Source organism: Ochotona curzoniae, unplaced genomic scaffold (genome assembly GCF_017591425.1).
Source record: "Ochotona curzoniae isolate NIBS_2020 unplaced genomic scaffold, NIBS_Ocur_1.0 contig_908, whole genome shotgun sequence".
Lineage (NCBI taxonomy): Eukaryota > Metazoa > Chordata > Mammalia > Lagomorpha > Ochotonidae > Ochotona > Ochotona curzoniae.
Window position 1 is genome coordinate 21404650 of NW_024466607.1, and position 26897 is coordinate 21431546.

General features: G+C 38.3%; 1 protein-coding gene across 1 annotated transcript in view; it reads left to right on the forward strand.

Annotated features, from left to right (window-relative positions):
* Positions 1 to 26897, forward strand: part of LOC121165995 (sarcolemma associated protein) — a 117651-nt gene that overhangs the window by 41794 nt on the left and 48960 nt on the right. The window contains exons 2-5 of the mRNA XM_040995021.1: positions 3848 to 3995; positions 17760 to 17832; positions 23894 to 23930; positions 26105 to 26167. Of these exons, the coding sequence (XP_040850955.1) occupies positions 3848 to 3995; positions 17760 to 17832; positions 23894 to 23930; positions 26105 to 26167 (321 nt within the window). The remainder of the gene's footprint in view (positions 1 to 3847; positions 3996 to 17759; positions 17833 to 23893; positions 23931 to 26104; positions 26168 to 26897) is intronic.

The window sequence follows — 26897 nt, forward strand, 5'->3', positions numbered from 1 at the left end:
TGGGAAAACAACATGCTTAAGTCTCATAAATGATTGTTAATGTTGTTACCACTGATTTCTTTTAGGGATGAAGAAAAGATCTGACAAAGTTTGTTAGCATAAAGCAGGGTATTTCTGGTTTGAAAGTGGCTAGAATTAGCTACATGCCAGCTTTCTGGAAATTCATCCAGGAACTGTAAGCATGGTCTCTTTCTCCTTCCTTACGACATCTATATAACTTTGGAAGCCTAACCCGGCAGTAAATAGAGTAGTTTCTGTACATTGTAGTCTGAATAATGGCCAAATATTTTACAGCAGGTGCAAAACCATTATTTGCAATATCAACCTTTCAAACAGCCAAAGACAAAAGGTTATATCATATCAGTGAAAACATTTCTGTAGGAAACTAAATATAATGCAATCTAGCCATACACAAGTGCAGAGGTCACAGGCATGAGTGAAGGTTAGTGTGACTGAGAGCGAGGACTGTGGAAAAAAGTGAGAATGATTGAGTTCAGAGAGGGAGCGAGGAGCCAGATCGATCATATTAGGCTTTGTGGGTTGCAGTGGTAAGTAATGATTTTGATTTTACTCTAAAATATTTGGAAACCAAACATTTTACGAACAATAATGGCCTTATTTCATGTCCTCTTTATTTTGAGCCCTTTTATGTTTAAAAAAAGAAAATGCTGATGGCAACCTACTTCAATTGACTTAATAACCACTAATGGATCAAAAAAAGTTTGAAAACCACCACTGTGAATCTAGTATAATGCTCTTCTTCAACTTACTGAAATGAGCCAAATCAGAATTTAGAGATGTGTATTAAAAAAAAAAAAAAGAAAAATAAGATTAGTGCTTTTACTTTAAAATATTGCCCTTTTTTATTCTTCTGGTATGAAATGTTAGGGCCTGTGAGTTTTAAATAGACTTGAAAAATATTAATGCAATCTTCTTTATTCATAATCTGTAATTAAATGTACAAATTGCCAGGCAAAGCAACAGTTGATCTGTTTTGAATATAAGCAAATCATAAATCATTTATAGGTAGCTTGGTGACTTTTAAATTGTCACCTTGGAATTAATGAAATTAAATGTCATTTCACATTTTCTACAGATTGCTTAGTCTTTTGTGTTTCATTTGGAAGAGCTTGTGGGAGGAGTGAAGATAAATGAAACATAAAGGTCAGCGTGAAGAAATGGGAGAAAATGGCCCTTTTAGTTCTACTTGAATAAACTTTGCTCTGTGACCTTTGGAAAAATATTTCACATGCCTAGTCTTACTTTTCTCACATTTAGATGTCATAGTTTTAATGTTAAGGTTGTGAGCACCTAATGGTGTAAAGTATATTTTAGTGTATGATGTATTCTTTGCAATTCTCTCTTGGGAAAGACTATTTAAAACCTATTCTGGGCAATATGTTGCTGGCTTAAGTATGGCTGCAGAGGACAGAAAGATGTGAACAGCAAACTAGAACGTTTTTCTTTGGATTGTTTTCTTTCTAGCAAGTCAAGCATATGATCCTAGTTCTTCTCAATTTCCTATGCTATCCCTTCCCTTCTTAAAGAAGGAAAATAAGTGATGAAAGTTGGGAAGGCAGCGAAGATGTTGTACTTGGTTCAGTATTTTAGTTTGTAATATCTCAAGTCCACTTTATCACAGAGAATTTATTCAAGATGTGTCATTCCTGATTTTAAATTGTGTTGGCTAATTGATAGATATTAATGATGGATATTACTAGAAACCATTTGCCCTTATCTGAACAATAAAGACAGTTTGCTTTCATAAGTCATCCTAGAAGTAAAACTAGAAAGTCAAAGTGAGTTGGAAAGAAAGGCTTTTGTCTAATTGGCTTTTTAAAAAAGGATAGCTTACTATAAAATTCTTTTTTTAATATTTATTTATTTTTATTGCAAAGTCAGAGATATATAGACAGAAGGAGAGACAGGGAGGAAATCTTACGTCCAATGATTCACTCTCTACGCAGCCACAATGGCCAGAGCTGAGCCAATCCGAAGCCTGGAGCTCTTCTGGGTCTCCTCGTGGGTCCAGGAGCCCAAGACTTTGGGCAGTGCTCGACTATTTTTCCAGGCCACAAGCAGGGAACTGGATGGGATGCAGGACCGCTGGGATTAGAACCAGCACCCATGTGGGATCCTTGCACTTTCAAGGCAAGGACTTTAACTGCTAAGCCACGGTGCCAGGCCCCCTAAAATTCTTTATTTTTTTTATACAGGAATCATTCCATAATTTTTTAAAAGATTTATTTTTATAGGAAAGGCAGATTTACAGAGAGGAGAGACAGAAAGATCTTCCTTTTTAAAATGCAGGACTCTTCATATTTTTTTTTTTTAAAGAGGGAAACAATGAGAAATAAGATCTTCCATGTTCTGGTTCACTCCCCAAATGACTGCAATGACTGGAGCTATGCTGACCCGAAGTCAGGAGCCAGGAGATTGTTCCTGGTCTCCTACACTAGCTCAGGGTCCCAAGACTTTGGGCCGTCCTCTACTGCTTTCTGAGACTACACACAGGTTGCTGCATGGGAAGTGGAGCAGCCAGGTCACGAACCGGTGCTGATATGGGATCCCAGTGTGTACAAGGCAAAGATTTAGCCACTAGGCTATTAATAGCACCAGGCCCTATAAAATTGTCTTAAAATATACACCCAGCATGTTTTTTTGTTTTGTTTTGTTTTTATTTTGTTTTGGTTTTTTCAGATTTTATTTTATTTATTTGAAAAGCAGAGTTATACAGAGAGAAGGCGGAGAGAAATGGAAGGATCTTCCATCCATGGTTCACTCTCCAAATGACTGCAATGGTTGGAGCTGGCCTGATCCAGAGTCAGAAGCCAGGCGCTTCCTCTGGGTCTCCCATGTGGGTGCAGGGGCCCAATCACTTGGGGTAGCCTCTGCTGCTTTCCAGATACTTGAGCAGGGAACTGGATTGAAAGTGGTGCAGCCTGGACACAAGCTGGTGCCCATATGTGTTGCCGGCACTGCAGGTGGCAGCTTTACCCCCTATACCATAGTGCTGGCCAAGGAAATGGTTTCTGTTTCATTCACAGAGTTGTGTGACCATTACCACTCATTTTAGATTATTGTTATCACCCCGGAAAGCAACCTTGTACCACTTGAAACCACTAATGTGCATTTTGCTTTTATGCATTTGCCTATTCTAGATGTTTGATATAGATGAAATTATTTAAGTTCTGGGTGTGTGTGACTGGCTTTTTTTTTTTTAACATAGGAAAGTTTAAAGGTTCGTTCATATTGTGTATATCATTACCTCAGTACTTTTTATTGCCAAGTAATAATCCATTGTGTGGTTATTCCACATTTGTTCATCTGTTCGTTACCATTGAGTTACTTCGACCTTTTGGCTATTGTAAATAATGTACATTGTGTATGAGTTTTATAAGGATATATGTTTTCAGTTTTCTTGAATATATACTTAGAAGTAGAATTGCTGGGTTATATGCTAATTTTATGTATAATAGTTTGAACATCTAACAAGCTACTTTGCAAAGTGTTTGCACCATTTTCTTGGCTGGATTTTATTATTTTAAGAAGTTCTTGAATTTTTTTGTTTTGTTTTGTTTTGATTTGAGAGGCAGAAAGAAAAACAAGCAGCTGCTCCATTGCCATTTCATTCCCCCAGATACCCACAATAGCTGAGACTGGGCCAGGCCAAACCTAGGAGCCTGATGGTAGAAAACCTTAGCAAAAGTAAGCCACTTGAATTGATAAGGTAAAAAATTCACCTGGAGTATCTTGCAAAATTGGAAGTACTTTTTTCCTTTAAACTAAGGTAGGCTTGAAATTATTATTAATCTAGATTCTTTCTTTTTTTTTTTCCCTCTTGCAGTTTTATCTCCAAGACACTAAAAGTAGTAATGGTACCTTTATAAATAGCCAGAGATTGAGTCGAGGCTCCGAAGAAAGTCCACCATGTGAAATTCTTTCTGGAGACATTATTCAGTTTGGGGTAGATGTGACGGAGAACACACGGAAAGGTACGGGTATGGATCAATTTTTCTTATTATTTATTTTAAAAGTTGTGTTTTTATTAAAATTCTGTTAATGTTTATGTACTTATAAAAGCTATTTAAATTCAGCATTATGTGCCATGAAAAACAAAGTTTTCTATTTCTTCTATTGCTTTTTAAATATTTTTATTTCTAAAGTTTTGGTTATTATTTATTTGGAAGGCAGAGAGAGAGAGAGACAGATGGATTTTTCCATTCTCTGCGTACTCCACATTTCACTCCACAAATGTCTGCAATAGCTGGGGCTTTGCCAGGCCAGTACCAGGAACCAGGAACTTCATCCAGGTTTCCCACACGGGTGGCAGTGCATAGGCTGTTATCTGCTGTCTGCTGAGTACATTCACAAGAAGCCTGACCAGCAGCAGAGGTGGGACCCCAATGCCAGGCACTCCAGTGTGGGATACAACTCTCAAGAAACATCTTAATCAACTTCAACTCCACTCAACCCTGCAAATTTTGAGTTCTGAAATGTTGTAGTTTTTATCATGCTTTGATTTATTGCCACATAGTCAAAAGGTATTGACTGTAAGTGTGGCTCTTTTTGAGTTAATAGAGCAATCTTTTAGATATCTCCCAAACAGATTTCTTCTTCTATCTCACTGGCTCTGTGGGTGGGTTACATAATTACCTATAGCAACCTGCAGCCGGGTAGAAGCTGTGGCACATCTGCCATTGATACAGATCAGTTTTGATTTGTCCCTTGAAGTCTTACATGCATTGTTTGACCAACAAAATCAGAGTTCTGTTAACAAGAAACAAGAGGGAAATGTTGTAGAGGTAGGCAGCCCATAGAACTTACCACAAGTTTTAAAACAAAATGTCATATTTCACAGCTTTTGGAATTAAAGGATTTCTAGCTAAATAAATGTTGTTTGGTCTTGGTAATTCTGAAGGTTACTGGCACTATTTAGTTTATTATGTATTTTATAATGCTAAAATTCTGTTGTTGGATCTTAAAACTTCATGTTAGAAACCGGTAGTGTGTGATCCCGTTATCCTCATTTGATATGGACAGTGGAATAGCTTGGCAAGCTTTTCTTTTTTTTCTCTGAAGATGCAATGGTGGTGATAACATTGCTAACAGATGACATTTTGCACAGCAGAGCAGTAGAGGTGGTGGTGGTGGGTTGATATAATGGTTACTGCTGGGGGCGGTGTGAGTGTGCTCATTAGCTATTAATTCAGTAGTAGGCTTTTTTTTTTTCTGGTTTTTGTTGATATCCTCAGAAATTAGATTTCAAGTATTTGAACTTAAGTAAAACTGAAGTCTTAAGGAACTTCCATTTACAATGGTAAAACAAAAGAGAAACATTGACTTCTGTTGCAAAATAGTGACTACACTATTAGGAGAATTCTACTTAAGTATAACCATTCTGGGAATAGCAGCACTGAATACTCATTACTTTAATGACTCTTACCATATCACACCTCCCTTGATACTGAGTCATTTAACAAGCATCGACTTGAGCTCAGTATATGAAGCATCACTTTTGAACAAACCACAGAGAAGAGACTTTTTCTCCAAGGACTATTTGTCTCCTAAGCTTCCATTTCCTAAAAAGCATTATTAGGTGTTAACTGATGGAAGTGTGAGGTAATGAAATACATACGAAAAATGTTTGGTTGACCTTGGCAAGTAGAACTTCCCAGAGCATTTAATATACTGTTCTAGTTTACAGATTTCCAGATGAGCTTATGCCATAGTAAGCCATTAGAGAATGCAGCTCTTTGCAAATTCCTTTCCATCCTTCTCATCTAGTTATGAGAGATATTGTTGTAGAAAGAAAGTACTATGGAAAACTAAGAGGATATTTGTGAAACTCTTGGTTATTGTTAACATTGTATTATTATAGCAATGTAGGAGTCCTACACGCTTCTTTTGAAAATTTGCCTTTTGTGCTAACTTTAAGAAAATTTAAAAAATTTCTTCATTATTTATGATCTTAGAATCTTTTTTTTTTTTTTAACTTACTGGCTTTAAAAAGTTGACATACATTACCCAAGAGCTGTTTTGGGGATATAGCTATATCACAAATTAAGTATTATCTTTTTAAGCTTATGCCAGAAAAAAAAGTATGTGCTAAATAATAGTGTTTATAATTCTTGGAGAATATTGTTGAAATTATGCAACACTACTGGATAAGCATGGGATTAAAAAAAACCAACAAAAATAATTTAAAACAACCAAAAAAGCAAAAAAAAAAAAAAAGTAATCAATTGGATGGTTTTTAAGGGGATAAAAAAGGAAGCTTTTTTTTTTAAAAGACTTATTTGTTTGAGAACCAGAGAAAGAGCTCTCATCAGCTGGGTCAAATGCCTACTATGGCCATGGTCGGGGCAGGGTTAAACCTTGGAACCAAGTATTTGATCTAGAAGCTGAAGTCTAGAGCTAGAACCAGGGATTGAACTCAGGTGCTTTGATGTGGCATGCACATGTCGTAACTGCTAAGCCAAACACTTGCTTCTTTAAGAAAAAAAAAAAAGATTTATTTATTTTTATTGGAAAGTCAGATATATAGAGAGGAGGAGAGACAGAGAGAAACATCTTCTGTCCATTGATTCACTCTCCAAGTGGCCGGTGTTGCGCCAATCTGAGGCCAGGATCCAGGAGCCTCCTCCAGGTTTCCTATGTGGGAGCAGGGTCCCATGGCTCTGGGTCAACAAGCCACAAGCAGGGAGCTGGATGAGAAGTGGAGCTGCCGGGATTAGAACTGACGCCTATATGGGATCGTGGGCGTTCAAGGCGAGGACTTCAGCCTCTAGGCCACCATGGTAGGCCCTGGAAAGGACACTTTATACCTCAATACAGTAAATCAGTTAGTCAGATAAAGTTTATAATCTTAAATTCCTGCATTATCAAGAGCCAAAGACAAATACTAAAGGAACAGGCCACTTATCAGAAGAAATTAGACCAAGAATAAGAAAAAAAAAAAAAAGGCTTGGAAGAAGCAGAAATGAATGAAGCAAACAAAACTCTAGCAGAAATTAAAAACAATTGAAATGCTAATTCTTTTTAAACAGTAAGATAGGTTATCCATAAATCATAAGGTGCATTAGGTGAAGCATGAATAAGCACAAATGCATACTGTATTGAAAGAATTCTACGAGAATGTATGATTACTAATAATAAGGAGAAAAGTGATATTAATGTTTTCCTAGCAAAATTATCCCAATATGTGGAAAACTTAAAGTCAATTTTTAAAAGAGTTCTCTGTTTTTATTGAAAAGGTAGATTTACAGAGAGAAGGAGAGACTAAGAGAAAAATCTTATATCTGCTAGTTCACTCCCCAAGTAGCCACACGGCCAGAGCTAAGCCAATTTGAAGCCAGGAGCCAGGAGTTTTTTGGATCTCCTATGTGAGTGCAGGGTCCTAAGGACTTTGGGCCATCCTTCTGTGCCTTCCAGGCCATAATCAGGGAGCTGGATGGGAAGTGGAGCTGCCGGGATTAGAACCAGCGCCCATATGGGATCCTACTGCTGACAAGGAGAGGGTTAGTCAATTGAGCCATCATGTCATGCCCACATCAATTTTCTTAGAAGAACCTGAGAAGTTACTAAAAATTCATCACTGTCAAGATACCAGAAACAGAAGGATTCTCAACTAAATTGAAAGAAATTAACATATATTACTGCCAAATTTGCTGAAGAATTAGTACAGAAACTAAGCTATTTTAGTATGATAAATTGCTAGTATTATAATTAAAATTTTGATTAAGTTAAAAATCATAGAATAAACAACAAATTTATTCCAGGAATGCAAAGGTGACTCAGTGTCAGCAAATATCAGCATAATCCAAAGCCTAAAAAATCTATATAACTTTAAACAGTAACTTTATATAAGCAATAGAAGTTTAAAAAGCATTTAATCATATTTAGTGATTATCTCTAATAAAAACTCTAAATAGGAGGAAAAGATCTTTAAGGTAGCAGGCACTGTGATGCTGCAGCAAGTTAAGCCATTGTCTGTAGTGATGCCAGTATCCCATATCAGTGCTGGTTTGAGCCCTAGCTGTTTCACTTTAGGATCCAGCTCCCTGGCAGTGCTCATGGAAGAGTAGCATCCAAGAACCCATGTGCCTGGGCCTTTGCCACCCGTGTGAGAGACCTGGATGGAGTTTTACACTCCTGGTTTGAGTCTAGCACAGCCCTGGTCATTGAGGCCATTTTCTCTAACTCTGCTTTTCAAATGATTTAAAAAAAAATTTATAAGTAAAATAGAGTAAAAAGTAACAAAAATATTATATAGTTGTAAAACTATATGAGCTAAAGTTCCAAGATAAATCTCACGTAAATTGAAGAAAGATATGTATGATATAATATGTTATATAAAGTGTGAATATATGCAAAGCAGTACCATATAGTGACTTTTGTTTAAAGATTTACGTGTTTTTGTTTGAAAGGCATATTTTGCAGAGAGAGGAGAGACACAGAAAGAGGTCTTCCATCTGCTGGTTCACTCCCAAAATGGCTGCAACAGAGAGCCAGAGAAGAGAGATATTTTGTTCCCCAACTGCCTGCATCTGTTTGAAGCCTAAACAGAGAGCCAGTAACGCAATCCAGGTCTCCCACGAGAGTGGCAGGAATCTAAGTTACTTTGAGTCATCGCTGCTGTTTTCAGGGGTCTAGAATATCAGGAAGCTGGAGTCAGGGACTAAAGCTAGGACTTAAAAAAAATAAAAAAATAAATAAAATAAATAAATATCAGGAAAGGCAGATTTACAGAGGGAAAGAAAGGAAGATATTTTGTCCACTGGTTCACCCCCCAAATGGCCACAAGAGCTGGAACTGAGCTAATCCAAAGCCAGGAGCCTCTTCCAGATTTTCCATGCAAGTGCAGGGTCTCAGCAACTTGGCTATCCTCTCCTGCTTTCCCAGGCCATAAGCAGGGAGGAGGAGCAGTCAGGACACAAATCAGCACCCGTAAGGAATGCTGCAACTGCAAGGCAGGGGAGTAGTCGAACTATTGTATCAGCCCTCGACACAACCCTTCTAACCAGTGTCTTATCCTCTCAGAACTTTTTAGAAATATATATATAGTGATATGAGTCTGGAGCCACTGAATATATCAGTTTATGTTAGTGTTTCCTTTAAGCTCTTCAAAAAATCTAGTTTTGATGTTTAAATGTGCAATGTGGATGATCTCACATGTATGAATAACCTACTCTATAGATATCAAACCCTATAAACAAAAGTGAATCAGAAGTGAGTGGAAAATCTGTTGCTTTGCCTTTGAAATAAATGAAAAAAAAATTTTTTAAAGATCAATATAGCAGGTTCTAGTGTTCTACAACACAGCAAACTAGTTATAGGTCACAAAAATATATAAACATCTGTGAAGTGGAAGAGAAGAGCTGGTATATTCCAAACAAAGAAAAGATAAGAAAATGGAAATATTAATTATCTGATTTGACCAATTTATGCTTTATATGTGTGTTGAAATTTTGTACTCCCCTACAAAAATATAAAAGTATTACCTGTTAATTAAAAGAAAAAGTTTTAGAAGAAACATTTTTTTCTATCACAGTGTGTCAACCAAGATTTTGGCACCGTTCTTCATAATTACTAGAGGCTTAATGTAAGGCTTGGAAATTATTAGCCTTATTAATCAGTATCTTTTTTATTCCTCTGTCACTTAGCTTGTCTATGCTTTAATTTCCTCATCTTATGAAATGGTCATAGTACCATGTTCAGTGTGGGCCTTGAAAGCATATGTAAAGTGCTCAGCTCAGGTTCAGGGTTAGTATTATTACTATCAGGTTCTGTACTTATCATTTGAGCAGTCTGTTTGCCATAAATTGGCTTCTTTTTCTGTAGCTTCAGGCCTAGGCTCCTCTGTCTTTCTTTTGGAACTTATCATTGGCCATCAAAGGCTCTCCTAACCAACTCCACTTTCCAGCTGCTAGAGGAAATCACAAGCTGATTGCGCACAGAATGTGCCAGCTTTACAAGATTAACCAAGGCAACCATTCTGGTGGCACAGCAGTCGCCTTTTGTTCATTTTAAAAGTGAATTCTCAGCACAGACTGGGTACTAAAATCACCTGTAGTGCTTTGTGAAACTGCATATGCCTGGATACAACCTTTAGTCCTAAAAGGAGCATTGTTTGATGCGGATCCTATATGTTATACAACTGAACTTAATAACCCTGCATGATCAGATTCCTAGCAGGGGCTGCATACATGCTTTGCTTTGTCTCCAAGTCCCAAGTTGACCTACTCACCTCGTCTGCTGTGTGTCTGTTCCTATTGGCTTTGAATTTGTATTCCCAGTGCTTGCTGGTTGTTTCCTCTTGAATGTCTTGCTGTTGCTTTGTAATTACATTGCACATAGCTTAATTTCACCTTCAAGCTAGAACATCCTATTCACTTCTCAGTTTCTTTTACTTCTCTGTCATTCTGCCATACACCTTAGCTCATGGCATCTTTTCTGAATTCTGTGTCTTCCTTATCCCTAATAATTGTATCGCTTAGACCATATATTTCTCTTTTCCCTGCTACTGCCTCTGCCCACAATACCTTGCCAACCTACTGCCTCTAGAATATTCTCAAATTACAACTTTATTTGTATCTTTCCGGCTTTTAGAAGCCTTAAGTAGGTGTGCCATATTTTAGAATAAAACCTGAAATGCTTACTTGTACATTTGAGGTACTCAAAAATATAGAATTGGTTCAACCTTTTTGCTTTATTTTCCGTTATTCCTTCATAAATTAAGCTATTCAATTTGGTTAGAGATGATGACCTTCAGATTTCTTTTGAAACCTAGCACTGGCGACTAATCCAAGGTGTGATCTCAAACAAGTTAATTCAACCCTTCCTAAATCAGTTGGTCTGTGAAATGGAAACATAGCTATTTGCATGGTTCATCATGGATAGTTCTTAGCGTGGGATCTGACACCAGGAGGACCTTGACATGCAAACCCTTGTTGCCTGTCTCCAGTTTCCTTCAACTGCCTTGCACATGCACTCTCACTTCCTTTTCTTTTCATGATTCTTGGTTTATGCCCTTCTTTCTACCTTTCCTTCCAACTTTTGAATTCTTTACTTTTTATAAAACCTTCCTATGCCCTTGCCTTCCATTTCCACAAGCAGTTTGCCCTTCTTATAGACTTGTAATTCTTGTTTCCTCCCCTTTGTGTATATGGTAGCTATTTGTGGCTTGTTCTCTCTCTGAATGAAAGCTTCTTAGACACAGACACCTGGTTATAATTATCTTGGTTTCTCCAGTACTTCCTTCAGACTGCCTTGTAGCCAAGAGTTTTCAGTGAATATTTGTTGAAGGAACAGGTAAACCAAGAAAGCCATACTCATGGCTAAGTAAAAAAAATAATAAAGTAATGAGCACTATCCCCCCCCGGTGTACTAGGAGAAATAAAGTAAATGCATATACTTGCCTGGAGAAAGAATTCCTCCACCAGACAAATAGAAACAAGATTCCTAGGAGAACCAGCTGCCTCTGAGACTAGAGCAAATAAAGCCTACAATCTTGCTAGTCCAGAAAGCAATGAAATCAGTCATCTAAAATTGATGTCTCTCAAAAAAACTTCTAGGAAATAAGGGGAATGAACCTCAACTGGCTAACAGTGGGTAAATTCAGCATCAAATAATAAACATTGGATCGAAATACATTAAGTATGTTCAAATCCATGAATTTGAGATGATATATAAAAGGTGGAAAAATAGCTAAGCAACTTTAGAGGAACTTAAAAAACCAATTTGTTGGGCCCAGCACGGTGGCCTAGCAGCTAAAGTCCTCACCTTGGACACGCCGAGATCCCATATAGGTGCCGGTTCTAATCCCAGCAGTCCTGCTTCCCATCCAGATCCCTGCTTGTGGCCTGGGAAAACAGTTGAGGACAGCCCAAAGCCTTGGGCTCCTGGACCTACGTGTGGGAGACCGGAAAGAAGTTCCTGGCTCCTGGCTTCAGATCGGCACAGCACCGGCCTCTGCGCTCACTTGGGGAGTGAGTCATCGGATGGAAGATCTTCCTCTCTGTGAATTGGGTTCTATACTGTTTGTGTGAACAATGAGTGGAAAATGCTGCTTGTGTAACACAAAGTGAATGTACCACCCCCAAAACAAAACAAGTGGTCTAAGATAACAGAGGTGGTAATAGCTTAGGACAGACAAATGGTAATCAGTTCATGTTGGCTTTATTTATTTTTTTAAAATTTTATTTGTTTTTATTGGAAAGGGAAATTTACAGAGAGGAGAGAGAGAGAAAGATATTCCATCCACTGGTTTATTCCCCAAGTGGCTGGAGCTGAACAGATCTAAAGTCAGGAGCCAGGTGCTTCTTCTGGGTCTCTCTCATGGGGTTGCAGGGTCCCAAGGCTTTGGGCCATCCTCTACTGCTTTCCCAGGCCACAGGCAGGGAGCTGAAGGAGAGGTAGAGGATTTGGGACATGAACCAGCACTCATGTGGAATACCGGAGCTTACAGGTTGAGCATTAGTGAATTGAGGCATTATACTGGCCCCCCAACTGATGAAGTCTTAACTCTTATTTTTTAAAAATTTACTTACTGGGCCTGGCACGGTGGCGCAAGTGGTTAAAGGTCCTCGCCTTGCACGCCCGGGATCCCATATGGGCGCCGGTTCTAATCCCGGCAGCCCCGCTTCCCTTCCAGCTCCCTCTGCCTGTGGCCTGGGAAAGCAGTCGAGGACAGCCCAAAGCTTTGGGACCCTGCACCCGCGTGGGAGACCCAGAAGAGGCTCCTGGCTTCGGATCGGCATAGTATTGGCCCGTTGCGCTCACTTGGGGAGTGAATCATCGGACGGAAGATCTTCCTCTCTGTCTCTCCTCTCTGTATATCCGCCTTTCCAATGAAAAATAATAAAAATAAATCTTTAAAAAAATAAAATAAAAATTTACTTATTTTTAAAGATTTATTTATTTTTATTGCAAAGTCAGAGATATACAGAGAGGAGGAGAGACAGAGAGGAAGGTCTTCCATCCGATGATTCACTCCCCAAATGATGGCAACAACCAGTGCTGTGCCAATCTGAAGCCAGGAGCCAGGAACTTCTTTCCAGGTCTCCCACGCGGGTGCAGGGTCCCAAGGCTTTGGGCCATCCTCAAATGCTTTCCAGGCCACAGGCAGGGAGCTGGATGGGAAGCAGGACTGCCGGGATTAGAATAGAACTGGCACCCATATGGGATCCGGGCGTGCCCAAGGCGAGGACTTTAGCCCCTAGGCGACCATGCTGGACCCTGACTCTGATTTTTTAAGTTTCATAACCACAACTGGTAATTGCAGATGGCTCTTCCATAGATACCTCATTGCCTCAATTCTAACACACCTGTTTTTATGTTTTTACATATCTGGAATTTGCACGTGGCTTTGTTCCTGTGGTCCCCTTATCTGGAGAAGCTGTTTAGAATGTATCTTTGAATGAGATTGTGTCTTTAAATCCTGGAATTAATCTGTGATGGTGTTCCCTGTCAGTGTTGGAGTGAAAAAAATGTACTTTAAAATGCTTTAGGGCCCGGCAAGATGGGGTAGTGATTAAAGTCCTTGCCTTGCATTGTTTCACTTCATAATTTTTTTTTTATCAGTCCCTTTGGTGAACTCCAGTGTAATATATCAGATCCATAGCGCTCTTAATGTAACGCATCACAAATTCTTAGCTCTGGCATTACATTTTTGTTCTGTAATTAATTTGACTTGTTTTGCTTTTAAAAAAAAATGGCCAATTTAGGAAGGCCAAAATAATGGCTTAATTGGCTAATCCTTCCCTTTGTATCTGCTGGGATCCAATATGAGCACCAGTTCATGTTCTAGACGCTCTGCTTCCTAGCCAGTTCCCCACTTGTGGCTTGGGAAAGCAGTAGAGGATGGTCCAAAGCCTTGGGATCCTGCACCTGCGTGGGAGCCCCAGAAGAAGTTCCTGGCTCCTGGCTTCAGATCAGCTCAGCTCTGGCAGTTCAGCCATTTGAGGGGTGAAACAGCAGATGAGAGATCTTTCTCTGTCTCTCTTTTAAACTTCCTTTCCAATAAAAATAAACAAATCTTTAAAAATAATTACCAAATTAAGCACAAAGGGGCTTCAAAAAATTACGGAAAATAGAATTAGGACAAAGAGTGGCATTTGGTACAATATGCAGTCAGTACTTGCTTGTATCTGTATCCGTGTCAAGAGTATCTGATTCTAATCCTGGGTCCTCTGCTGCGAATCCAGCTTCCTGCTGATGTATGCACTGAAAGGCAACAGGTATGACTATAGCCTCTGCCAGCCGTGTGGGAAGCCTGAACTGAGTTCTGGGCTTCCAGCTGTTGTGGACATTAGGAAGTGAACCAGTGATGAAAGATGCCTCTCTACCTGTCTACCTTTCAAATAAAATGAAAATGAGTTAAAATCAGTTGTTGAAAAAATAGCAAGATAGGGCTGGCATTGTGGCGTTGTAGGTAAAGTCATCGTCTGCAATACTGGCTTCCCTTTGTTTAAATAGCATGCCGCTTGAGCGGCTTGGCTTCGGAGTTCTGCCTTCCACGCCGCCCCACTTCATTTCAGCTTCCTGTTTATGTGTGCCAGGGAAGCAGTAGATAATGGCTCAGGCTTTTGGATCCCTGTCACAAGACCCTCTGAAGCTCCTGGCGTCTGACTGTGGTCTGACTGTTCCCCCACTGTTGTGGGCGTTTGTAAAGTAAACCAGAGAGTGGGTGGGAGTTCTCTCTGTGTATGTATGTGACCATATGTGTTGTGTGTGTCTCTCTGCCTTTCAAATAAATGAAATAAGTGAAAGGTAAATTTATTTTTGTGCAAAGGAAATTTAAGTCCTTGCATACTAAAGAGTCTTCAGAGATCCTGGGAAAAGTATGTTATGAAAAGAACTGCATGGATTTTTTTTTCCTCTCTCTCTGCAAATGTATTAAACTTGTAATAATATGATTCCATGAGCTTTAAAAAAGTATTTACAGGTATAGGAAGTACAAATTTTTTTAAAAATTATGAAAATATGTTTACGAAAGAGTCTCTTCCCACCTGTTGACGCAATCCTGAAATGCACAAATGGCCAGAACTAGAGTAGGCTAAAGCAAGGAGCCAGGAACTCAATCCAGACCTCCTATGTAGCTAACTGGGCCCTTATTACTTGAACCATCTAGCAGCCTGCTGCCTTCCAGGTTGCACATGTACAGAAAGCAGAATTGGAAGCAGAGTTGGGCTTCTACTGAAGGTATTGTGGGATTCAGGCATCCCAAATGGCATGGTATCTTTTTGTTTTTGAAGATTTGTTTGTTTGTTTTCGAAAGTCAGATTTACAGAGTGAAGGAGACACAGAGAGAATGATTTTCTGTCCACTGATTCACTTCCCAAGTGGCCACAATGGTCGGTGCTGAGCTGAACTGAAGCCAGGAGCTTCCTTCAGGTCTCCCACATGAGTGCAGGGTCCCAAGGCTTTGGGCTGTCTTCTACTGCTTTCCCAGGCCACAAGCAGGGAGCTGGATGGGAAGTGGATTAGCTAGGACATGAACCAGCGCCCATATGGGATCCTGGTGTGCATGTAAGGCATGAATTTAGCCACTAGGCTACCCCGTTAGGCCCCAGAGTGGCATCTTACCCACTAGGCCAAATGCTCACTTTTCTGTAAAATTTTTGTGGTGTTTATATATATTAGTTAAGTATAGTTGTTGTTGCATCTCCAACTTGTGTTGCACTCCTGTATTTCTTATGGACTCTTTGTTGTGATTCTCTGGAAAGGCTATAGAGCTTTATAAATTCATCTGTTCCTCATCTTTAAGAGAAAATTATGTGATTCATGCAAAGGAAATGAATCCCCTTATCCCCGCTGTAAAAAACATCTTTGCCTTTGAACCATAAAATTTTAAGCAGGTGTGCTCTTGATATGTTCATAAATGTATGTTAAATGCCTACTTTGTACCAAATGATTTTACCAAAGAAACATTCAAAAAGTGGGAAACCACCAATCCTTGCTGCTCTCTGGCTTAATTGGTGAAACAGCAGTTGTGTAAATGATATTCACAATGCAATGTGTTTAATGTTGTCAGAAGTAGATATGAAGGCTCTGGAATGTTTAACCCAGATTCTGATCTTTGGTGAAAGTCTGATCCTGCAAAATAAACAGCATTTGGCCACACCCATAGCTGGGGGCACAGTGGGGTGGATAAGGGACACTTAAAGGTCAGTGGCCAAAGGGAAAACTTGAGGACAGGACAGAGATTGGAAAAGATAAGGTAGTTTGGAGATTACAGGTAGCTTGGCTTCTTATGATACTTTGCTAGCTAAGCAGAGTTTAGAAGACTGTGGAATGTGGTTTTTGATATCTGTTAAGATTTTTTGTGTAAAAAAATAATGAATATCAGTTTTAAATAAATTGTGCTAAGTTGCTTAAGTTTCATGTATATTTCCAAATGCTAATCATAGTACTTCTTGCTTATATTGTGAGCCTGATCATTTAATAATTTGCTCCCAGGGCCGGCACGGTAGCCTAATGGTTAAAGCCTTTGCCATGCATGCAACCAGGATCCCTTGTGGGTGCCAGTTCTAATCCCGGCAGCCCTACTTCCCATCCAGCTCCCTGCTTGTGGCCTGGGAAAGCAGTAGAGGACAGTCCAAAGCCTTGGGACCTTGCACTCATGTGGGAGACCTGAAGGAAGCTCTTGGCTTCAGGTCAGCTCAGCACCGACCATTGTGGCCACTTGGGGAGTGAATCAATGGCTGGAAGATCTTCCTCTCTGTCTCTCCTCCTCCCTGTATATCTGCCTTCCAATAAAAATAAATGAATCTATGAAAAATAATAATAATTTTCTCCCAAGTATCTTAGCTCTGTGCTTTAGCTTTATTGGAGTATAATTTATCTGCAACACCAGTTTTATATATACCATTCATTGTTTATTGACAACTCTACATAGTCATGTAACCATTATAAAATACTACATTTATCATGATATAATGTGTTTCTGCCATTTCTCAATTAATAATTTTAATAAATTAATTAATATTTTAAACGAGGAAGATGGAGTATTTGAAGAATGTAGAAATTAAGAGTCATCAATTTTTAAACCAGAAAATGAATTTTTTTTTCTTAGGAAATGCTCACAGGGAAGCTTTGTACAGTTACTGCTTTGTGGAGGAGTGTTGTCTCTTAAAATAATCAGTAGGAAGAGGAGGAAGGAAGTAGCAATAATAAATTATCTTCAGCGTTATGATGTTATATAAAAATGTTGCGGGCGGGACAAGAAACAGCTATCAAGAAAACAAAACAAAAATTGTAAATACTGAGCTAGAAACCTCAAATGTGAGTTCTAATAAGCAATTTCACTGGTCTTGATTTCCTTGACATTAAATGGGGATATTAAATGCCATTTCTTAATTATTTATAACTTCATAGAGTTTTATGCAGTGTGACTAAGAGTTACAGATTAGAGGCAGGAGAGTTTAGAATGAAGGCTATATTTGAAAAGGAAACAGAGTTAGATTTTTCTCACTCAGTTGTATTTCCATATATATGATATATTGACTGTTACAGAATTGGAAATTAGGATTTTTTGAAACCATTCCATCTGTAATTCTGTTTTATAATTATGATTTATTATGAATAGAGATAAGTTTCTCCAGGATAATGAATATTTTGTTACTGCTACTAAACCAGATTTGTTTTCTTCCCTAGAAGTTATTTTTAGGAAAAGAAATACATGTTTAGATATGAGAAGTACAAAGGTTTATATTTAAACAATTGTTTTATTCATGATATTTGTTTGTTTTAACCAGTTACCCACGGGTGTATTGTTTCCACAATAAAACTTTTTCTACCAGATGGTATGGAAGCCCGGCTCCGCTCAGAGTGAGTATAATTTAGTGCTCTTTAATTCGGGGATTAATTATTTTGGTTAATAATATTCTAGACAATAATAAACAGTCAGTGTTGTAAGATTATTTTAATTAGGTTATATAATTGCTGTTATATTTCCTGGAGTATGATACACTTTATTTTAAATTGCTTTTCACATTAGTTGAAATTATACTAAATAGAAAGCATTAGAGGCAGGGATTATTTTGTTTCTAAATTTAGTTTTATAGTTTTTATTTTAATTCGTGTCTAATTGTTTTTTCACAGTGTTTGGGGCATGCTAGTCGTGGTGGCACCTCCATCCCTTTGGGTAGGAGGTTACTGTAGCGGTTCTTAGACACTGATTGCCTGTACAATTAATACATGAATACCGAGCTCACAATCTTACAGGCCCTTGAATATGTTTTTTTTTTTTTTCACAGTTTCAAGTTGTGTGTTGTGTGTGTGTATTTAAGTGAAAGTCACACATACAATCTAGATTTTAAAATATAAACATAAGTACATTTTGATTTGGTGATTTTTACAACACAGCTGCATGATCCTTAAAAATCCTTTTTTTTAAATGCTTGAATTGCTAGCAGCTTGTTTCTGTACTCAACATGATATTTTCTGCCCTAAAAGAGGAGGGACAGTGATGCGTGAGAGCATGGAAACTGAAGGACAAGAGCAGTGAGTAGGAGAGAAGCAATAGAGATTCTTCTGTCACTGTGACCGTCTGTACTTTGATTAGTCATGTATTTTATACTTCACTTAGAAGATACCTTTAATGGAAAAAAAAAAAGGTTTATTTTTTTAAAATCAGGGTTACAGAGAGAGAGCTTCTATCCGTTGGTTCTCTAACCAAATGGCTGCATCTGGGTCTCATTTGTGGGTGGCAGGTGCCTAACTACTTGGGTCATCTTGCCCAGGTTTTCCCAGGTCATTAGCAGGGAGATGAATCAGAAGTAAGCAGCAGAGATACCAACTGGCGCCCAGATGGGGTGCAGGTGTAACAGGTGGTGGCTTTACCTGTTGTATGCCATACAAAGCTTTTAAACCCAATGTTTTTCCAGTGCTTTCTTATCATTATTTATTTTTCATGTGAGAGGACCAGGCAGAAAGAAAGCAAGAAGGAAATATATACATAGAAAAGAAAGGGGCACGGGGGAGAATCTTCTATCTGCTAGTTCATTCTACAGCTGGAAGAGCTGAGATGTGCCAAAGCCAGCAGACTGGAATTCCATTGGACTCCTTCACCACTCATGTAGAAGGGGTCCTGGGGTCCTAAAGTACTTGAAGCCAACTAGGATGTGTTAACAGGTTAAGAAGTGGAGGACCTGGGGCTTAAACTGGCACTCTGTACTCATTTAAAAAAAAAATTTTTTTAAAGAGTATCTGAAATACAGCATAAATGTTAAAGATATTTTAAATTTACAAAATTAATGTTTCTTGTTTTAAACGGGTTTAATTATGAAAATAGGAGAAATTTTGAACTTCAATGAAACAACTTTTTTGAGCCCAGGAGCAATATTTTATAACTAAGAGTAACTCTTAATTTACTGATGATGTATAGCTTCTTGAAAGACCTTGAGGTCTGTATTTGGTAACAGCTTTTTCCTTCAAACTTTGAGCAGCTACCTGAGGAGTGTGGGTTCCCAGGTTCCAACTGGCAGAGTGTGTGAGTTTTTTCAGTTAATTATGACCTTAGTCATTGGGTTTTTTTAGTCCATTTCACCTTTGTTCCCATTACCCTCTTTCTGGTATTCCCCCCCACTTTTTTTTTTTTAAATATTAGCATCGTTTACAATTTTGCTGTAGTTCCTTGTACATGATTTTGATTGCCTTTCTGGAAAATTTTTGGACAGGCCATTCTCCTGAGTTGGAAGAAGATCCGATAGCCTTCAGAAGTAGTGTAGTCAAAGCCTAATGCCAGGTGTTCTGTGACTTGATCAGGGTTCATTTTCTCAACTGAAATATGAAGATGACAATAATACCGTTGGAGCAGGAACTTTATGAAGATTAAGCAACATTCTGTGCTTGAAGTACTCAGCCTAATACCTGGCATGGAATACATGTGTGATCCACATTAGAGCTGTTCCTGTTACTTTAATCAATTTTTGTAATGCTTAACATGCTTTTGGATGTGCCACATGCCTTGATTTTAGATTGTGTATATAGCAGTTAGTGCTTTTCAGATTTTCAGCAGGTTATTCTCCAAAAGCTGACTCTTGTTCCTTGATTTCTTATAGTATACAATTTTTTTCAAGATGTATTTTTATTGGAAAGTCAGATTTACAAAGAAGAGACAGAGAGAATGATCTTCCATCTCCTAGTTCATTCCCCAAGTGGCTGCAATGGTCAGAGCTGAGCCGATCCGAGCAAGGAGCTTCTTCCGGGTGTCCCACGTGGGTGCAGAGTCCCAAGGCTTTGGGCCTTCCTCAACTGCTTTTCCAGCCACAAGCAGGGAGCTGAAAGGGAAGTGGAGCAGACAGGATATGAACTGGCACCCACAGAGTATCCTGGAACATGCAAGGCAAGGAGTTTAGCTACTAGGCTACTACCCTGACCCATAAGCAATTTTCTAATGATAAGAAATGTAGATACTACATGAAGCTCCACTGTTCTAATACTGAACACTTGTTTTCATTTTCTGCATTCTCTGGCTCTTTTATATACACGTGGACTTTCTTCATAATTTAAATAAAATATGCCTATATCCAAGAGAGTCTGTGAAGTGCAAATGCATATTATCACATGTGTTACTGGATGTTTATCCTTTTGTTTGTTAACTAAATTTTCACAAGAACAGAAGATTTTATGTTTGAATCAGTAAGAAAGCTAGATTCTTACCCAAATTTTAGTAGCACCATTTGCTCCCATTTACATTTTCCTATTTGTTTCCCTTTATGTGCATATGCAAATAAAAGAATATATAACCAAAATGGTTATATCTGGATAGGGTACTAGCACTGAGCAGTTTTGATCTATTTGTTCATGGTTTACTTCATATATGTTCTATCATCAATATATAGTAATTGTACTCTTAAAAATGAGCTTATCTTGGGTCCAACACAGTGGCCTAATGGCTAAGGTCCTCACATTGAACGTGCCAGGATCCCACATGGGTGCTGGTTCTAGTCATGGCAGCCCCGCTTCCCATCCAGTTCCCTGCTTGTGGCCTGGGAAAGCAGTCAAGGATGGCCCAAAGCCTTGGGACCCTGCACCCGCATGGGAGACCCGGAAGAGCTCCAGGCTCCTGGCTTCAGATTGGTGCAGCACCGGCCATTGCAGCCACTTGGGGAGTGAAGACTGTGCAATAAAAATAAGTAAATCTTTTTTTTTTTTTTAAATGGGCTTATCTTAAAATGTCTAATTTTATAGGGTAAAAAGGAAAACTGAAGCTGCACATGATTATTAAATTATTAAATTTAGTGAATTAATCACACTAATTAAAACATAGAAGTACAGTAGCGAGTTATATAGAGAAATCTCTGTAACACAGAGATCATGGATGCTCAGAAAGGAGTGGAGTGCTGGAATTATTAGTAAATTTGATCAGTTGTGCCAGATCAGTTCCTTAGCAGCTTACACACAATTAGCCACTTGAATTTAAGAATCTGACCCAGTCTTCAAGCTGAGTGACTGGTCAGGTGCAAATGATTAGTACCTGCTAAGGCAGATATGTGTGCCCCAGACTTACCCCCAACTCACATAGATTATTTTGTAGGATATGAAAAGTAGAGGCCTTGCCTTCCTTAGCTGTGGGCTTATCATGGTCCTGCTTGAAGCTCTTTATTTAAGCAGATTCAATACAGTAATTTGGGTTGATAATTTTCATTTTTATGGTTGAGGAAGAGGAGATCTGCATTGATCAGGCAATTTGTCTTTTGCTGGGAAGGAAGAGCTAGAATTTGGACCCAGTCAGTGTAATTTCTGAACTTGCATGCTTTAGTTCTAAACTTTGTGTCAGTATTATTTAAGCAATTAGCAGCTAGTAACACTGTCTGTTTAATGTTTGTTTTAAAGTGACAGTTCAATTTAATACGTACATTTAAGTATTCAATTTCTGAGGTGGCTGGTACAGCAAAATAGTACTACTGTCCTTTTTTAAAAAAATATATTTGTATTCATTTGAAAGATTTGATTGAGAGGGAAGGAAAGACAGAGGGAGGCCTTCTATCCACTGGCTCCCCTTCCCAAATCACCACAGTGTCCAGAGCTGAGCTGACCTGAAGCCAGGAGCCAGGAACTTCTTCCAGATCTCCTACGTGGGTGCAAGGTCCCAAGGCTTTGGACCATGTTCTGCTTTCCCATGTCACAAGCAGAGAGCTGGATGGAAAGTGGTGCAGCCAAGACGTGAACAGGCTTCCACATGGGATGCCAGGCCGCAGGGCAGAGGGTTAGCCTACCACCAAGTTGGTCCCAGTACTGCTGTTCTATTTAGCATTATTGTTCACTAGAGAAGGTTTCCAGATCTTAGCCTTTCTTTACTGTAGAACTTGGGTCTATAAGACATTCTCCATAGGAGTGTTTAATTTTAGAAGCTTAACCTATACATCCCCAAATTGGAGATGAGGGATTTAGAGAGTGATTCTTTGCTATGTCAATGTAATAAAACAAATCCTAGAGGATATCGGGGTAAGTTAAGTAAACCACAGAAAGACAAATGTCAACAGTTTTCCTTCTTATGGAAGCTAGAAACCTCTCTGAGCATGAAGTAGTGATAATAGAGGGTTAGAGGACTTCAGAGGATAAAGGAAGTTTGGTTAACAGGTGCCAAAATCAGGATACATCAAAGAAATGTTACACTGAATAATTGGGTGACTGTGATTCATAATAATCAAATACATGTCTTAAGAGCAGATGTAAGAAAGGAACTTCAAACCTCATAAAGTGATGGTATAGAAGGGGAAAGGTTGATTGCTCTGATTTGATCAGTACATATTATGTACTTGTATTAAAACATCACATTGTGACCCATCAATAAGTATAATAATTACTAATCAAAAAACATTGAAACTGCAGTTTAAGAACTGGGGAAATGATCTGAATGTGTATTTCTTAAAACAAATGCAACTGGCCAAGAAATATATGAAAAAATGCTCATTATCATTAACCACCAGGAAAATGCAAATCGAAATCACAATGAGATACTGTCTCACTCTCAATAGGATGAGTTTTACCAAAAAGATGTGGCACTAATCCCAGTAGCTATGATGTAGACCCAATCTTGATGTCTGGCGTTAGGTGAATTATTTAAGTAAATGTAAATACCTAAATGGAATAGTACCCAATGATTAATAAGAATTAAATCCAGTATTTCGTTTACAATAAAATGGTTGGGATTTTAGGTTCATTCAATGAATAAGCCAGGTGCAGAAAGGTAGATATTATAGGTTCTCTTTCATGTGTGAAGTTTAAACAAATGTCATTTTGAACTTATATTAGTGATTATTAGAATCTGGGAATGATGGGAGGAGAGGAATTGGAAGGATGTTGGAAAAAGGGTAACAAAACTCAGACAGATAGGAATGAGAGGTCCCAGTGTACCACAGCACACTGGGGCAATCATAGATCACCGTAACATGTTACAGCCTGAGAACCTGGAAAGCAGGAGCTAGAAGCCTCCAAACTTGAAAGGAAGGTAGGGCAGTGGGGATGTTCAATATCTGCTTTGATCCATTTATGCTTTCTGTATATATTAAAATTATGCACTTGCCTCAAAAGTGTATATGTTACATGTTAATCAAAATTGTCTTTTAAAAATATAGCCTAAGACTCCATCACCACCCTCAGTAAGTGTGGATTCTTTCCCAGTATTTAATACATTTTTGGATTGGAGCTTGCTTTTAGAAATATACTGATGTGTAAAAATTTGGTTAATGTATTTGTTACCCCCTTTTTATTCCCTACAAATTTATACATTTACAGAGGTTTAAAAAGATAATTCATGTTCTTTTAGCTATATGAAGGCAAATGTGTCAGTTTTGTGGTTTGTGATATTCTGGTACTGTCATATTCTTGTCTCCTCTAATTGTCAGGAAATTCGATAAAAATTCTAAATTTTGCTTTTCAGTGTCATCCATGCCCCATTACCAAGTCCTGTTGACAAAGTAAGTTGCTAATAATTATTCTTTATAGCCTGTTTTAGTTTACTTTGAAACTATTTTGTTTGTAATATGATTCATCTAGAAACTTATTTCTCTGTAACAAAATATGTAGAATATGTATAACTATGTAGTAATCCTCTGGTATTTAATATCTGGAAATTTTAGGATGTTTCTTCAATAAAAGGCTTTGTTATTTCAACCCATTAACTGTATAGACTATAAGTACCTATTTAGTTCTTAGGTAAAGGTAAGGAATGTTTGCTATTATTTTTTACTCTAAGTTATAGCTTTGTCTAGAAATTTCTTAAAACTTTCCATCTACATAGTTCACTCAACATTTGTATATACTGGAAAGTAGTAAAGAAATATGTGCTCTTTCATAGCAGTGTTCAGGTATTATTTCAAAGATCAGTTTTAACATGATCTGAACATAAACTACGTAATAATTACCAACTAGGAACTATTTTTCTTTTGTTCAAAAATAGCAGTGCATTAAATGATAGATACTACTTAATAGCAAAAACTCTTTCACATCTTCTGGCATTAAAGTGGTATTGGTTTTCTTACTGCAGTAACTGAACTATTGGGACAAATGTTCTACTTATTTCTTCCTTTTGGGAAAAGAATGAAAGCATGCTTTAAACTGTTGATTCCTTTTTAGTAATGTAAGTGTTTAATCCTGGGTTTCTGCAGTACCAAGAATTACTCCAGAAATAAATAATGGTCTTGTGACTTAGAACTTAGTTTAAAAAAAAAGTTGACTTTTTTTTCTTGTCTTCTAGTCAGCACATTAATAAAAGTATACTTTCTGATCACTAAAAGGAATGATACTGTGACCTCATTAATAAGTTACCGCTTAGGCTTTGTTAGTGTTGAGTAGGAAATTGCAGCCATGCCATGGGTCTCCATTCCACAGGTTTGAAAACCAAGCTGTTGTAATACTCTTGATTTCTAAAAGCTTGACTATGATTTGCAGTGTTTGTTTATTTATTTATTTTTGTAGGTTTGAACACCATTATCTCTCATCCTTTTTCTTAAAACCTGTGTATAGTTTGAGAGAGAGTAATTATCTCTGGCCACCGGATAAAATGTGAAATTTCACACCCTCAAGCACACACACATACAAATACCATTTTGAAATGGCTACTTTTTTTTTTTTTTGACAATCTTTACATAGTTAATTAGGGCAAAAAAGGTTCAAGGGCTACAGGAAAGTGGGTAAGGCTATTTTTTCCACATTGTTTTTTTCCTGTATCTGGGGTAAAGGGGGAGGTAAAGGGAGAAGCCCCACCCAGTCTCCCACCCATCTTGCTCAAGTGGTCTTGATAGTTCAACAGTTCTGAATTGCTGCCAATCTCGCCATTCCAAGCACAGTGAAGTTGCTGCAGAATCCTCTGATTGACATACCATAGATTCCGTTTGCCCAGTTTTTCACTGCCAACATATGGCTGGGGTAGTTGATTGATCTGTTCTGTCCTCTGTGGTGATGCCAGGTGTCCTCTGCAGATTCCGATAGACTGCCGTATCCTCCATGTGCAGCTGGTTATTCTCTCCACTGCTCCGTCTGAGCCTCTGGGGAGGCTTGGTTCTGGCACTTGTACTCCATGGCAAGACCATGGTTTCTGAGTCCGGCAGTTCTATTGGGTAGATCCCAAAAGAAACTTTGTCTGAGGTGATCCCACACCAGATTCTTGTGTGTACCTGCAAGTATAGGGCCCGGCACAGTCCATCGCCCCAATCAGCTGGTGGTTGCAATTGCTGGGTCGGTTCTGTTTCCAGCCCTGTCTTCCACTGGAACCAATGGGTGTTGCAGTCCAACCTGATTCTGGAAATGGCTACTTTTAATAAATTGTTTTGGAGAACCATTTAACAATGAATTATAAAAGGAAAGTAAGTGGCTCTGACTTTGGAAGTATTATTTCTGCATTGTTTTCATGAGTAGTACTTGTTCTACCACCTGCTTTTAAGCTTTTAAACCAGGTAATCAGGTATAAATACCATTTACAAACTTTGGACATAGCACAGAGGTATATTGACAACTAAGGAAACTGATGAATTTTTAAAATAATGTTTTGTGCATTTAGGCAAATAGATAATTCAAGGAATTGATTTGTCTTCAATGTCTTTTATAAAAAGTGTTTTATGTGATTGTTGACACTGTATCATTTTATTTCTAGGTTGCTGCTAACACTCCAAGTATGTACTCTCAGGAACTATTCCAGCTTTCTCAGTATCTTCAGGTAAAAGTTAATCTTGAGACTTTCTTAAAAGCAGAATCAAATAAATAATTTACATTTATTTCTTTAGCTCACAAACAGAATTTAAAAGCACTGGGGAAAAAAAGAATTTTTAAAGTACTGGAAGAATATAAATACAAAAGAAAGGACAAAGAATTAAAAATAGGTTCATGCAGCCCAGTTCAGGCCTAACCTAGTGGCTAAAACCCTTGCCTTGCCTGTGCCAAGATCCCATATGATGCTGGTTTGTGTCCCGGAAGTCTCACTTCCCATCCAGCTCCCTGCTTGTGGCCTGGAAAGCAGTGAAGGATGATCTAAAACCTTGAGACCCTGCATCTGTGTGGGAGAACCGAAAGAAGCTCCTGGCTTTAAATCAGCTTGGCTCCAGGCATTGTGGCCACTTGGGGAGTGAACCAGCAGATGGAAGTTCTTTTTCTCTGTATCTCCTCTCTGTATATCTGACTTTCTAATATAGTTTGAGGCTGAGTTATAGTTATTCTGGTGAGGGAAGATGATTAACAAAAATTTTGTGCTTGAAATTTAGAGATTGAGGTTTTTTTTGTTGTTGTTTTGTTTTGTTATTTAAATTTTGGCTTTCTTCCTAAATCAGTTCCATGACCTTGGGTGAGTCATTTTACATTCAGGTGTCTTTTGTTTGAAATTATAGAACGAAGCCAGTGATCCGGGGTTCCTACCTTCTTTAATGGGAATCAGTCACTGAGGGATGTTCTGC